At 48.9% G+C, this 15,306-nt stretch overlaps 1 protein-coding gene across 1 annotated transcript in view; it reads right to left on the bottom strand.

The window, feature by feature from the left end:
• The window catches only part of LOC147099482 (ras-related C3 botulinum toxin substrate 1-like), a 31,652-nt gene extending 20,190 nt beyond the window's left edge, over positions 1–11,462 (bottom strand). Inside the window, exons 1-4 of the mRNA XM_085969199.1 lie at positions 11,419–11,462; positions 10,684–10,754; positions 2,207–2,306; positions 486–603 (exon numbers count right to left, since the gene is read on the bottom strand). Of these exons, the coding sequence (XP_085825325.1) occupies positions 486–603; positions 2,207–2,306; positions 10,684–10,754; positions 11,419–11,462 (333 nt within the window). The remainder of the gene's footprint in view (positions 1–485; positions 604–2,206; positions 2,307–10,683; positions 10,755–11,418) is intronic.
• Between the last annotated feature and the right edge of the window lie 3,844 nt (positions 11,463–15,306).

The raw sequence follows: 15,306 nt of genomic DNA on the forward strand, positions 1-15,306 counted from the left end.
GGATATGGGGAGAAAGCAGGGACAGAGTACTGAATTTGGATGATCAGCCGTGATCTCATTGAATGGTGGAGCAGGCTCGAGGGGCCGAATGGCCTACTCCTGCTCCGATCTTCTATGTATCTATGCCTTTGCCCCATATCCCTTAATACCTTTGGTTAACAAAAATCTATCAGTCTCAGATTTAAAATTAACAACTGATCCAGCATCAATTGCCCTTTGCGGAAGAGAGTTCCAAACTTCTACCACCCTTTCTGTGTAGAAGTGTTTCCTAATTTCACTCCTGAAAGGTCTGGCTCTAATTTTTAGACTGTGCCCCCCAAGTCCTAGACTCCCCAAACCAGCGGAAATAGTTTCTCTCTATCTACCCTATAAGTTCCCCTTAATATCTTCGATCAAATCACCCCTTAACCTTCTTAGGAGGCAATTTGGTAAAAGGAAGAAAGGGTAGAAACAGAGAGAGAGATTTGCTGTGAAAATATTCTTACAGTCTGCGGGTAGGAGAGTGGTCGGAGCCGGTCGTAGTCTTCCTGACCTGCCGTGTCCCACAGTCCTAGGTTCACTACGTGACCATCAATGGTCACCGTGGTGGAATAGTTATCAAAACTGAAAAGGAAGGCAGAAAAAAGACATCAGTGCAAACAGACATTAATAGGTTGGAGCCTCTCTGGGTCGTTTTCCATTTACTAGGCAGATGTGGTTTTAAAAGGTCCAATGCCACCGTTTTGAAGATGAGCAGGGCGAGTTCTCCCGGGTGTCCTGGCCAAGGTTCACGGCCCAAGGGCGGCCACTCCCTACTCCAGGAGTTCCTGCCTCGTCGGCCTCTCAGAGGCCGGACGCACCATCGCAAGGCGGTAGGCCGAGAAGGAAGAGGCAAACCGGCTTCAGCATTAGCAGGAGTGGGGTCAACCTCGGGAGTCTGGACCCGGGTCGTGAACTGGACCTCCGAAGGAAGGTAAAGAATTTGGGGGCGAAATTCGGTTAAGACCCGTATGGGGGCGGTAACCGAATTAGCGCCTCACATTTAGCACCCAGGGCGGGAGTACTGCCCCGGCCGCTAAATTGGGCTTACCATTCCGGCAAGGAAACGGAGCGCTATCTTGGGCGCTCCACTTCCTCTCGGGGCGGTGCATGGGGCGCAAAGCGCGGTAGCACCGCAGCGCTATGGGACCACTTTGCGTAGCGCTGACGCGTTTCAGCGCCCCTCCCCTTCCGTTAAAGGGGAGGGACGCTGTGCGCTCTACAGGCCGATTGACGGCCTCCACTAGCCCACCAGGGCGGCGTGGTGCCGTGGCCGCAGCCCGGCCGCCAAGAGGGGCCAAACCGGAGGTCGGCCAAAATCAAAAATGTCAGCGCGGGGCGCAGCCAGACTGACCCTTTTATTAGCACCCCGCCAGCAGTGTGTGTGGCCCAGCTTGCGACCCGCGAGGCTGTTGCTGACATCGCAAGCGGCAGCCTCGCGGGGCACAGCCGAATTTCGGCCGCGGGGCGCGAAGGGGGTCACGTCGCTCGTCGATGACATAATCGCCGGCTGATCAGCGGCCTGGGGCGCTACCGGCGGGGGCATGGCGCTATCGGCCAGCGCCTCAGTAACACCCCGCCGAAATTCTCGGCAGGCGCTATTAGCGCCCCGCCTGGGCGATAAGCCCTTTGTGCCTCGTTAGCACCCCCGGAGGCGCTAACGGCGGGCGCAAAGGAGACGAATTTTGCCCCCTTTGTCTTTAAATTGGGCCCTTATAAAACATGTGGCGTGCTACAGCACATTCTCAAAATCTGTTGAAGAGGAAATTTCCCATCAGCTAAAATTACCCGCTACATTATCAGTCTCACTGGAGCTATAGAGAGACCGGCGGCATGTGGAACTGCAGAAATGTAAAGGCCGGGATCGCAACCCCAGGAAATTCCAGGCCTCTGTCCCCAAAGCAAATAACGTAAGAAAACTACTAAGCACTTGGTTTGAGTGTAAAACAAGGCTTTAATCAACTGTTTCACAACCATGAGATTCTAGTTACATCACTAGTTCCTGGTTACAAAAACGTCCTGAGCAAGCTGGGCCCACGCCCGAGTATTTATACTTTCCCTGGACGGCGCCACCAGCTGGCCGCCCAGTGTTATCTCATGAGTCATTTCTACATGAACGGTAAGATTCATGACAGCAAACACCCCTTGTGTGGAGGGGAAGGTGAAAAGCGTAGCAGCAGATACTCACACAGTCGGGATGTACTCCTCGGGGAAATCATTGGTTGTGTACGTGATGAGAAGACAAGTCTTCCCAACAGCTCTACAAAAAAAAAGAGGAGAGAGTCCAGCTTGTCGTCAGTCCACGGAAAGCAATGGCAGCCTAGCATGGTGCGTAGCGTCGGTAGTGTTGGAGCAACACCAATGGAGAACCATTGCCAGGGATCGGCATTCTTGCCTTTACTCTTGCGTCATTCGTTACCTGCTGCCAAACATCTGCTCCATCAACAACAACAACTTGCATTTATACAGCGCCTTTTAGAAACATAGAGACATAGAAAAATAGGAGCAAGAGTCGGCCATTCGGCCCTTCGAGCCTGCTCCGCCATTCAATATGATCATGGCTGATCCTCTATCTCAATACAGGAAACTCTTTGGTATCCGGCACCGACGGGACCGGCGTGTTGCTGGTTGATTAAAAATTCCGGAAGACGGAGAGGGTTATCTACCGAGGCTATTTTTAACAAACAAAAATAAAAAAATCAAGAAATGTGCAGTATACGGTAATTGGGTACTCACCTACAGAATGTTGTGTTAAAGAGACTCCCAGCAGCGCGGGAGAGTCAGACTCCTGTTATTGAGGTGTTCGGACTTCCGACAGCGCCAAGAAGCCGAGTAGTGGCAGTTTGGAGAACTACCCCCACTGACTAACTCGGCCACCACGGGAGGCTCAGACTCGGCAACATTGCCGGTTATTGAGGTGTTGTTTTCGGAGTGAGAATTTTGCCGGTTAATAGAGAATTCCGGATATTTAGGTGCCGTTTAAACGAGAGTTTCCTGTACCATACTCCCGCTCTCTCCCCATACCCCTTGATGCCTTTTGTGTCCAGAAATCTATCTATCGCCTTCTTAAATATATTCAAAAGCAAAATACTGCGGATGCTGGAAATCTGAAATAACAGAAAACGCTGGAAAAACTCAGCAGGCCAGGGCAGCATCCGTGGAGAGAGAAACAGAGTTAATGTTTCAGGTCGAAGAACTTTCGTCAGAACTGGAAAAAAGCAGGAAAAGGAATAGATTTTAAAGCAAGTTTAGGGGCTGGGGAAGGGGGGAGGGGAATGAAAGAACAAAAGAGAAGGTCTGTGATAGGCTGGAAGGCAGGAGAGGTAAAGAGGCATTAAGAGATATTCAAGGCGGGAGGAGACGGTAATGGGACAGGTTAAGCAACAAAGGATGGCTCTAGATGAAGTGTGAATGGCGCTGGCAGAATGAAGGACAGCTGCCACGTGGGAGGGAAGAACAAAAAGCACAAACAAAAAGTGTGGATAAAAAATATAAATATGATAGAGGCCGAGGTTATGATCTGAAATTGTTGAACTCTATGTTGAGTCCAGAGGGCTGCAAAGTGCCAAATCGAAAGATGAGGTGCTGTTGCTCGAGCTTACGCTGAGCTTCCGTGAAACAATGCAAGAGGCCGAGGACAGTGAGGTCTGAGTGGGAGTGGAGCAGAGAATTAAAGTGACAGGCGACCGGAAGCTCAGGGTATTCAGTGACTTGGCCTCCACAGCCTTCTGTGGTAGAGAATTCCATAGGTTCTCCATCCTCTGAGTGAAGAAATGTTTCCTCATCTCAGTTGTAAATGTCCTACCCCGTATCCTGAGACTGTGACCCCTCGTTCTAGACCCCCCAGCCAGGGGAAACATCCTCCCTGCATCCAGTCTGTCAAGCCCTGTCAGAATTTTATAGGTTTCAATGAGATCCTGGATCACTGGGTCTGCTTCTGGGAAAGGTGGGACTTGTACAAGTCGGACGGTTTACACCTGAACCAGAGGGGAACCAATATCCTTGCGGGGAGGTTTGCTAGCACTGCTGGGGGGGGTTTAAACTAACTTGGCAGGGGGATGGGGTACAGAGTGGAGCTATAGTAGGGGGTGATTTACAGCCAAATACAGAGGAAAAAACAAGTCAGCTGGGAAGGCAGAGCAAATATGTGAAGGCAAAAGGGAATATGGCAGGGCTGGAAGGCATTTATTTTAATGCAAGGAGTCTTGCAAATAAGGTGGATGAACTGAAGTTGTTGTTGAACACATGGGAGTACGATATTGTTGCCATCACGGAGACATGGTTGAGGGAGGGTCAGGACTGGCAGCTCAATATTCCGGGGTATAGAATCTTCAGGCGAGACAGAGGGGGGTGTAAAAGGGGAGGGGGTGTTGCAATATTAATTAAGGAGTCAATTACTGCTGTAAGGAGGGATGATATATTAGCGGGTTCCTCAAATGAGGCCATATGGGTAGAACTTAAAAACAAAAAGGGGGCAAGCACTTTGCTGGGAGTGTACTATAGGCCCCCAAACAGTCAGGGGGAGATAGAGGAACAGATATGTAGGCAAATCTCAGAGAAGTGTGAAAATAATAGGGTAATAATAGTGGGGGATTTCAACTTCCCCAATATAAATTGGGATAGTCAGAGTGTGAAAGGCTTAGAGGGTGCAGAATTCTTAAAGTGCATCCAGGAGAGCTTTTTGAGCCAACATGTAGAAAGTCCTACAAGAGAGGGGGCGGTACTGGACCTAATTCTGGGGAATGTAGCCGGGCAAGTGGTGGAAGTATCAGTAGGAGAGCATTTTGGCGACAGTGACCATAATTCGGTGAAATTTAAGGTGGTCATGGAAAAAGACAAAGACGGCCCGGAAATAAGGGTTCTAAATTGGGGGAAGGCCGATTTTAATATGATAAGGCAGGATCTGGCCAAAGTGGACTGGGAGCAGCTACTTATAGGAAAATCCACATCAAAACAGTGGGAGACTTTCAGAAGGGAAATAGAGAGAGTACAGCGCCAACATGTTCCTGTAAAGGTCAAGGGTGGGACCAACAAGCAAAGGGAACCTTGGATGACAAGGGAGATACAAAAATGCATTAGAAATAAAAGGGGGGCTTTTGGCAGTTACAAAAGACTAAAGACGGAAGAAGCCCTAGAGGAGTATAAAAAGTGCAGGGGCATACTTAAAAAAGAAATTAGGAGGGCGAGGAGGGGCCATGAAATAACACTGGCGAGCAAAATAAAGGAAAATCCTAAGATGTTTTATAAGTATATTTAGGGCAAGAGGATAACCAGGGAAAGGGTAGGGCCCATTAGGGACCAAAGTGGCAATCTGCGTGTAGAGCCAGATGATGTAGGCGGGGTTTTAAATGAATTTTTTGCATCTGTGTTCACTATGGAGAAAGACGATGCAGACATAGAAATCGGGCAAGGGGACTGTGACGTACTTGAACATATTAGCATCGAGAGGGAGGAGGTGCTAGCGGTTTTAGCAGGCCAAAAAGTGGATAAATCCCCAGGCCCGGACGAGATGTATCCCAGGCTGCTGTGGGAGGCAAAGGAGGAGATTGCAGGGGCTCTGACACAAATTTTCAGAACCTCTCTGGCCACAGGGGATGTACCAGAGGACTGGAGAACAGCTAATGTAGTACCATTATACAAGAAGGGTAGCAGGGATAAACCAGGGAATTACAGGCCAGTGAGCCTAACATCTGTGGTAGGGAAATTATTGGAAAAAATTCTGAGGGACAAAATTAGTCTCCACTTGGAGAGGCAAGGATTAATCGGGGATAGTCAGCATGGCTTTGTCAAGGGTAAATCATGTCTGACAAATCTGATTGAATTTTTCAAGGGGGTGACTAGGGAGGTGGATGAGGGAAATGCTGTGGATGTGGTTTACATGGACTTCAGTAAAGCTTTTGACAAAGTCCCGCATAGGAGACTGGTCAAGAAGGTAAGAGCCCATGGGATCCAGGGTGCCTTGGCGCGTTGGATCCTAAACTGGCTGAGTGGCAGGAGGCAGAGGGTGATGGTCGAAGGTTGCTTTTGTGACTGGAAGCCTGTGTCCAGTGGGGTACCTCAGGGATCGGTGCTGGGTCCCTTGTTGTTTGTGATCTACATAAATGATTTGGATGAGAATGTAAAAGGGATGATCAGTAAGTTTGCAGATGACACGAAAATTGGTGGGGTGGTAAATTGCAAGGAGGAAAGCCTCAGGCTACAGGACGATATAGACGGGTTGGTCAGTTGGGCGCAAAAGTGGCAAATGGAATTTAACCCTGAAAAGTGCGAGGTGATGCATTTTGGACGGACAAATAAGGCAAGGGAATACACAATGAGTGGTAGGACCCTAGGAAGTACAGAGGGTCAGAGGGACCTTGGTGTACATGTACATAGATCTCTGAAGGCAGCGGAACAGGTAGATAAGGTGGTTAAAAAGGCATATGGGATACTTGCCTTCATTAGCCGAGGCATAGAATATAAGAGCAGGGAGGTTATGATGGAGCTGTACAAAACGCTGGTGAGGCCACAGCTGGAGTACAGTGTGCAGTTCTGGTCGCCTCACTATAGGAAGGATGTGATTGCTTTGGAGAGGGTGCAGAGAAGATTCACCAGGATGTTACCTGGGATGGAGCGCCTCAGCTATGAAGAAAGACTAAACAGGCTGGGGTTGTTTTCCTTGGAGCAAAGAAGGCTGAGGGGGGACCTGATTGAGGTGTACAAAATGATGAGGGGCATAGATAGGGTAGACAAAGAGGAACTTTTCCCCTTAGTAGGGGGGTCAATAACAAGGGGGCATAGATTCAGGGTAAGGGGCAGGAGATTTAGAGGGGATTTGAGGAGGAACTTTTTCACCCAGAGGGTGGTTGGAATGTGGAACTCAATGCCTAAAAGGGTGGTAGAGGCAGGAACCCTCACAACATTCAAGAAGCATTTGGATGAGCACTTGAAATGCCATTGCATACAGGGCTATGGACCAAATGCTGGAAAATGGGATTAGACTGGACAGGGATGGATGGGCGGCGCAGACACGATGGGCCGAAGGGCCTCTTTCTGTGCTGTAAAACTCTATGACTCTATGACTCTATGACTCATTCTTCTAAACTCGAGTGAATACAGGCCTAGTCGACCCAATCTCTCCTCATACGACAGTCCTGCCATCCCAGGAATCAGTCTGGTGAACCTTTGCTGCACTCCCTCTATAGCAAGTATATCCTTTCTTAGGTAAGGAGACCAAAACTGCACACAGTACTCCAGGTGTGGTCTCACCAAGGCCCTGTATAACTGTAGTAAGACATCCTTGCTCCTGTACTCAAATCCTCAAATCCTTTAACGCAGTAAAACCTCCCCAAGGCGCTTCATAGGAGCGTTACAGAACAGAATTTGACACCAAGCCACATAAAGCAGATATTAGGATGGGTGACTAAAAGCTTGGTCAAAGAGGTAGGTTTTAATTAGCATCTAAAAAGGAGAGAGAGAGGCGGAGAGGTTTAGGGACATAATTCCAGAGCTTAGGGCCTTCGGCAGCTGAAGGCACGGCCGCCAATGGTGGAGTGACAAAAATCAGGGATGCTCAAGAGGCCAGAATTGGAGGAGCGCAGAGATCGCGGAGGGTTGTAGGGATGGAGGAGGTTACCATGATAGGGGGGAGCGAGTCCATGGAGGTCAATTTTGTTCTGCCTCTGCTCTTTGCAACTATCTCTCAAAAACACTGAACCACCTCTGCATTCTTTCAAAAGTCTATGGGGGAAAAATTGGGTTGGTGTGCGCCTCTCGGTAGCCGGGTGCTGATGGGGCGCAAATCCCCTAGCGCCCGGGTGCGGCGCACCTGACGCCTCCTGCAAAATTCAGCGGGAGGTTAGCGGCGGCGGTAGCCGGTAGCGCCCCGGCGATGATGTCATCGCTGTGCGCAGCGCCCCGGCCACAAACTTCCCTTGCGCTCCCTGACCTACCGCCGGACGATATGTCCGACAGGGTCAGGGGGGGCGTTTTTGCAGCGGCGGCGGCGCTGGTAAAAGGGGCAGGTGTCGGATGGCCATTTTATTTGGTCGACTGCCGGCACCTGCCACCTCTTCCTCTTTTGTATGCGGGGTACCGGCTGCGATCAAGTGCCAAGCTGTTTTCACGGCACCCCGCTCCCCGGTGGACCGGCAGGACCCCGGTGCGCGTAGCGCTAGGCCCCTCCCCTTTAATCAGGGGAGGGAGGCCTGCAATGTCGCGGCACCGTGAAATTCAGTAGTAGCGCCCCAAGGAGGAGGTGGAGCGCTTTCCAGTAGCGCCCCACCTCCTGCTTGGGGGTGCTACTACTGAATTAATGGCGGAGGGGCGCTAACTTTTTCGGGGTGCTAACTTTTTCGGGGCGCTAACTTTTTTGGGGCTTTAACACCGTTAGCACCTCAAAATGGGCGCCACCCAATTTTTTCCCCTATATCTTTAAGCCTGCCTCCCGATCTCCCCCACACCCGCCACTCCAATAAACCACCCCAGGTCCTGATTGGTATCCGCCACCCCCCATGCTGTTGTACGTGCAAGTCCTACATAATTGTGAGTTGTTATACTGCACTGTGATCAGCAGTTAGCATGTCTGGGAGACTAGATTGGCAGAAGGTCCCAGGCTCAGTGATGTAAGAAAACTACGAGGCACTTGGTCTAAGCGTTAAACAAAGCTTTAATCAACTGTTTTACAACACGGAGGTCTAGTTGTGTCCTTCACTAGTTCCTGTTAAGAATGTCCTGCGCAAGCTGGGCCCGTGCCCGAGTATTTATACTCTCCCTGGACAGCACCACCCGCAGGCCGCCCAGTATTATTTCATAAGTCTTTCTTTCATGAATAACAACAGAAAATGCTGGAAAAACTCAGCAGGCCAGGCAACATCCGTGGAGAGAGAAACAGAGTTAACGTTTCAGGTCGAAACCCTTCGTCAGGACTGAGAGAAAAGGCAGGAAATGAAACAAAAGGCAGTTTGGGGGCTGGGAAATGGGGGAGGGGATGAAAGAAGAGACATTAAGAGATATTCAAGGTGAGACGAGATGGTAATAGGACAGGTAAAGAAACAGACAATGGCTCTAGATGAAGTGTGAAATGCGCTGGCAGAGTGAGAGACAGCTGCCATGTGGGAGAGAGAGAATAAAAAGGAAAAGGCACAAACCAAAAGTGTGGATAAAAAATATAAAAATGGAATAGGGGCCGAGGTTATGACCTTGAAATTGTTGAACTCGATATTGAGACTAAGGCTGTAAAGTGCCTAATCGGAAGATGAGGTGCTGTTCCTCGAGTTTACGGTGAGCTTCCGTGGAACAATGCAAGAGCCTGAGTACGGTGAGGTCTGAGTGGGAATGGGGCGGTGAATTAAAATGACAGGCGACCGGAAGCTCGGGGTCACCCTTACGGACTGAACGGAGGTGTTCCGCAAAGTAATCACCCAATCTGCGTTTGGTCTCCCCAGTGTAGAGACCGCATCGTGAGCAGCGAATACAGTATACTAGATTGCAAGAAGTACAAGTAAATCGCTGTTTCACCTGGAAGGGGTGTTTGGGGCCCTGGACAGTGGGAAGGGGGGAGGTATAGGGGCAGGTGTTGCATCTCCTGCGCTTGCACGGGAAGGTGCCAGGCGAAGGGGAAGGGCTGTTGGGGGTGATAGAGGAGTGGACTAGGGTGTCTCGGAGGGAGCGGTCCCTACGGAATTCTTTCATGAATGACAGATTCATGTCACTCCGTTCCTACAGACATACCAATACTCTTGCTTCTTGCAGGCAGTCAATATTTTGAACTCAGTGACCACTGGCCTTTAACTGAAGTAGTGGTCGGGAGCACTACAACTGACTTGAGTACTCCTCGGACAGGAAAGGGTGAAAAAAGAAAATCAGGCAAGGTTCCCATTCCTGTTGACTATTCAGTAACACCTACCAGAAAGGGCGTGGCTTGGATGTGGGCCGAGAACCGGAGCTGTGATAACTGGCAGAGTGAAATAACAACTCGCATTTATATAGCGCCTTTAACGTCGTAAAACATCCCAAGGCGCTTCACAGGAGCGTGATTGGACAAAAGTTGACACCACATAAGGAGATATGAGGACAGCTAACCAAAAGCTTGGTCAAAGAGGTAAAAAAAGAAAGACTTACATTTCTATAGCACCTTTCACGACCACCGGATGTCCCAAAGCACTTTACAGCCAATGAAGTACTTTTGAAGTGGAGTCATTGTTGTAATGTAGGAAACACGGCAGCCATTTTGCGCACAGCAAGCTCCCACAAACAGCAATGTGATACTGACCAGGTAATCTGTTTTTGTTATGTTGGTTGAGGGATAACTATTGGCCCAGGACACCGGGGATAACTCCATCCCGCTCTTTAGTGCCACGGGATCTTTTACGTCCCCCTGAAAGAGCAGACAGGGCCTCGGTTTAACGTCTCATCCGAAAGACGGCACCTCCGACAGTGCAGCGCTCCCTCAGCACTGCACTGGGAGTGGTCAGCCTAGATTTATGCACTGAAGTGGGACTTGAATCCACAACCTTCTGACTCAGAGGCGAGTGTGCGTCTTAAAGGAGGATAGTGGAGAAGAGGCTTAGGGAGGGAATTCCAAAGGTTAGGGCCTAGTCAGCTGAAGGGGGCGGAGGTAATGGGGGATGCGCAAGAGACCAGAATTGGAGCAGGGCAGGATAGCCTAACAATCACCAAGTTTACAGTTAAAGAAAGGTCTCTTGGTCTGAAGAGCGGCTGGCATCTGTGGAACTGCACTCAAGTACGAGTCAGAGCTTTCAGGAAAGGAAGGGAGAGTGGAAAGGAATCAATCGTTGAATCGCTTCCAATTAGTGCAGCTAAAATATATATTTTTATAAAACAGGTAGAAACATCAGGCAGAATCACTCACCCATCACCCACCACCACGCATTTGATATTTTGCATCATTTAAAAGTTGGTACGTATAATTTTCTCTCAGTAAAAAACTGGAATAAAAGCACAAAGACCTCTCGTCCGTAAAGGAAACGTCCTCGACTCAAACCCTGCTTTGTTTTCAGAGAGCTGCTAAACTCGCTTCCTCTCAGCCATCCACCTCTGGGTCTCTTGCTAACTGAGTACCTGCCCACTGTGCATACACCCTGATCAGCTACATAGGGAAATCAGTTTATGGTTATTTTGACTACCAAATGAGAGAGTTGGGCTGGAAAGGCTTTGAATTTTATGAATAAGCTTTCTGGCCCAACTAGGAGATGGGTGGAACAAAGCCGCACTGAACGTTGAACTCCAGGTCAAACCCTGACCAAATCGGAGGGTAGGAGGAGGCTTGAGGTGGGCAATGTTTGAGGTGGAATGGGCAGACAGATACAAAGAGCGAACTGGGTGTGTCTGTATTGTGTACCGTGGCAGGAGTGGGTTCAGGAGGCAGGGTGAGAAAAATCAGGAAAAAACTCCCAATACCTTGCACCGATGAACCGTGATCCAGACACCATTTCCTTGACCATTGCCCCTGTGGTGCTGCTCTGGGTGGGTTTTGGGGAGAGTCTTGGGGAGGAGGGAGGGAATCCAGGAGCTGGGGGCATGGCCACCAAAGGTGGGGTGAGGGAGGTCGGGGATGCACGGGAGGCTGGAGTTGGAGGGGCGTGGAGATCTTGGAGGGCTGTGGGTGTGGAGGACGCTATAGAGATAGGGATGCTGGTTGAGGGATAAATGTTGCCCAGGACATCTCACTGGTCTTCTTTGAATAGCGCCGTGGAATCTTTTATGTCCACCCGAGAGGGCAGACAGGGCCTCGGTTTAATGTCTCATCTGAAAGATGGTTCCTTGCAGAGAGCACAGAGGAGATTTACTGGAAAGATACCAGGGAGAGGCCAGAGAAACTGGAATTATTCTCCTTAGACCAGAGAAGGTTAAGGGGAGACTTAATAGAGGGGTTTAAAATTATGAAGAGTTTTGACAGGGTAGATCGGGAGAAACTGTTTCCATTGGCAGAAGGGTCGGTAACCAGAGACACAGATTGAAGACAATTGCAAAAGAACCAGAGGGGGAGATGAGGAGAATTGTTTTTTACACAACGAGTTGTTATGATCTGGAACGTGCAGCCTGAAAGGATGGTGGAAGCAGATTCAATAGTAACTCTCAGAAGGAAATTGGATAAATTCTTGAAAAGGAAAAATCTGCAGGGCTATGGGGAAAGTACAAGGGAGTGGGACTAATTGGACAGCTCTTTCAAAAAGCCAGCACAGGCACGATGGGCCGAATGGCCTCCTTCTTTGCAGTATGATTCAATTATATAAACTGCACCAGCGATATGAGAGCCTATTGCAAGAATGGTCCTCCTCCTCTTCGCTGTGGACTTTCAGTTCCCCTGATGGTTAACACGTTCACGTAATGCAGAAAAAGCCACGATTCCGAATTCAGCCACACTGATGTTATAGCAGGAACAATTATCAGATCAATGTACATATTTAAAAGTGCCACTTATATCCAGATCAACTTCTTCCTCCTCTGTAGGGATTGGGATATCAGACCAAGTGCGGAACCCATTGATCATCCCTATTTAAGAGAGTGTCTCTTCAAGACTCAAACAAAAACAAAATAAACAATATTTTAACATCCTTTTGCTCATTTTGTGCAATTTTATTTATTTAGTTACAACATAACAATTAGGAGTAGGAGTCAGCCATATGGCCCCTCGTGCCTGCTCCGCCATTCAATAAGATCATGGCTGATCATCGATCTCAATTCCACTTTCCCGCCCGATCTCCATATCCCTTGATTCCCCGAGAGTCCAAAAATCTATCGATCTCAGCCTTGAATATACTCAACGACTGAGCCTCCACAGCCCTCTGGGGTAGAGAATTCCAAAGATTCACAACCCTCTGAGTGAAGAAATTCCTCCTCATCTCAGTCTTAAATGGCCGACCCCTTATCCTGAGACTGTGACCCCTGGTTCTAGACTCTCCAGCCAGGGGAAACAACCTCTCAGCATCTACCCTGTCCACCCCCCTCAGAATGTTATATGTTTCAATGAGATCACCTCTCATTCTTCTACACTCCAGAGTATAGGCACGTTCTACTCAATCTCTCCTCATAGGACAGCCCTCTCATCCCAGGAATCAACCTAGTATTTCTTTTGAGCATGCAGGATATTACCAGAGATATCTGGGAGGTGTCACTGAGCCAATTGAGATACAATCGGTAACAGAAATGGGCTGGCTCAGAGGAGTCAGCGAGAGGAAGCAGCATCATCTGTAGGGATATAGCCAGTGACACAGGATGCACCCTGGAAGAACGGACTCACCCTGGAAGAAATGATTAAGCCCAGTGAGAAGTAGCCACAAAGGATCAGTAGAGCCATGCACCAGGGATTCTCCCTGTCTCCTGCTGTGACTTCGACACAAACACCATTTCTGCAGGGTTTCCGCCAGTCTCCCATTGCAAGATTGGGAGAACGCTGGAAACGTGTCCTTATGTTTATGCAATTCACCTCAACTCACTTCATCCGCTTCCACCATTCAACATTCGAGATATTACCCACACTTTACCTTGTGTCGTAGCACGTCAATATCGCTGCAGCACAAAAACATTTAATGCTTTTAACTCAAGCTTAGATTTCCAAGAAATTGAAGGTGACAAAGTGCTTCCAAGCAGCTCACTACATTGCAAACCTCCACCGTCTTCTACATTAACGTAATGGTTATTGTATTGGATTAGCAACTCAAGGTTAGGACTTCAAATCCCACATGGGCAACGTTCCAATGTGAACCCAAATATCTGGCAAATGGCTTTAAGACCACACCCCACTACTATCCCTTCTGGGTAACTAAGAATATACCATGGCCAGTGACATAAGAAAACTCCTTCATGTGTTTATCTAGCTTCCCCTTAAATGCATCTATGCTATTTGCCTCAACTACCTCCTGTGGTAGCGAGCTCCACATTCTCACCACTCTCCGGGTCAACAAGTTTCTGCTGAATTCCCTGTTGGATATATTCATGACTGACGTAAGAAAACTACTAGGCACTTGGTCTAAGCGTTAAACAAAGCTTTAATCAACTGTTTTACAACATGGAGATCTAGTTGTGTCCTTCACTAGTTCCTGTTAAAGAATGTCCTGAGCAAGCTGGGCCCATGCCCGAGTATTTATACTCTCCCTGGACAGCGCCACCAGCAGGCCGCCCAGTATTACTTCATAAGTCATTTCCACATGACTGACAAGATTCATGTCAGTCAGTGTCACCCACATCCGGAGAACAAGTTAAAAAATACATACCACACAAACCAGATCATGGGAAATCCACCATGTACATTTTTGTAGATTGAAATGGTTTCATCATTTTATACCTGCTTTATTTCCCCCCCTCCCCCTCCACCCCCCCACACCCCACCCCAACCACGCACCATGAGGAACAAAGGAGTTTATAAAATGACTTCCATTAGACCTTAGGGTTTGATAGATTAGACGTAGAGAAGAGGCGGGCGGTTTTCCCAGCCCTGGGGAGGTGGGTATGGAGGCGGGACTGCCGGGAAAATGGCAGAATCTGGGAGCGGGTACCCATCCCGCCCCCAACCCGCCTCCGTGCCATCTTCCCAGGAGGCGGGTACCCGACCCGCACCGGGTCCCGTCTCCTCAAGGAGGGAAGGGGTTAGTGCCAATTAACTGCCTGTTAACAAGTGTGCAAGTGTGGAGAGGTAAGTGTGTGAGGTGAGTCTAAAGTGTTTTAATAGGATTACATACCTTTGCTTCTTCCTCCAGGCTTCATCCCTGTAGGCTGTGGAGCTGCCTCATCTCATCGACAGAGAAAGCAGAACGGCTGCTACATTCTTAAATGCTGCAACCTTCTGCTTTCTGCTCAGGAAAGCTTTCTAAGTGAGTCTTGAGTACAAGGACTCACCAAAGAACAGAGATTGTCAGTGTTTGGCAGCTTCTCAAACGATGGCAATTCATCTGTCAAAAATTTTTGACAAATGAAACGTCACTCGCTGACGTTCTCTGTCACCGGCTTTCCCTTAATTGGCCTGCTAAGCCCGCTAACAAGGCCAATCAAGGGAAAATAGCGTGGGTTGGCCAGACGTCAATGGAGGCGGGACTAAAACCCGACAAGCAGCTTTCCCGCCTCCATCACGTCCCCATTGATAAAATCACCCCCATTGTTTCCACTTGCAGGCAAGACCAAATCTAGGGGCCATAAATATAAGATAGTTGACATGAATCTTGTCATTCATGTGGAAATGACTTATGAAATGATACTGGGCGGCCTGCTGGTGGCGCTGTCCAGGGAGATTATAAATACTCGGGCATGGGCCCAGCTTGCTCAGGACATTCTTTAACAGGAACTAGTGAA

The sequence above is a fragment of the Somniosus microcephalus genome, chromosome 28 (genome assembly GCF_052327205.1).
Source record: "Somniosus microcephalus isolate GS21.2 chromosome 28, FLI_Smic_1.0, whole genome shotgun sequence".
In the NCBI taxonomy this organism is placed as follows: domain Eukaryota; kingdom Metazoa; phylum Chordata; class Chondrichthyes; order Squaliformes; family Somniosidae; genus Somniosus; species Somniosus microcephalus.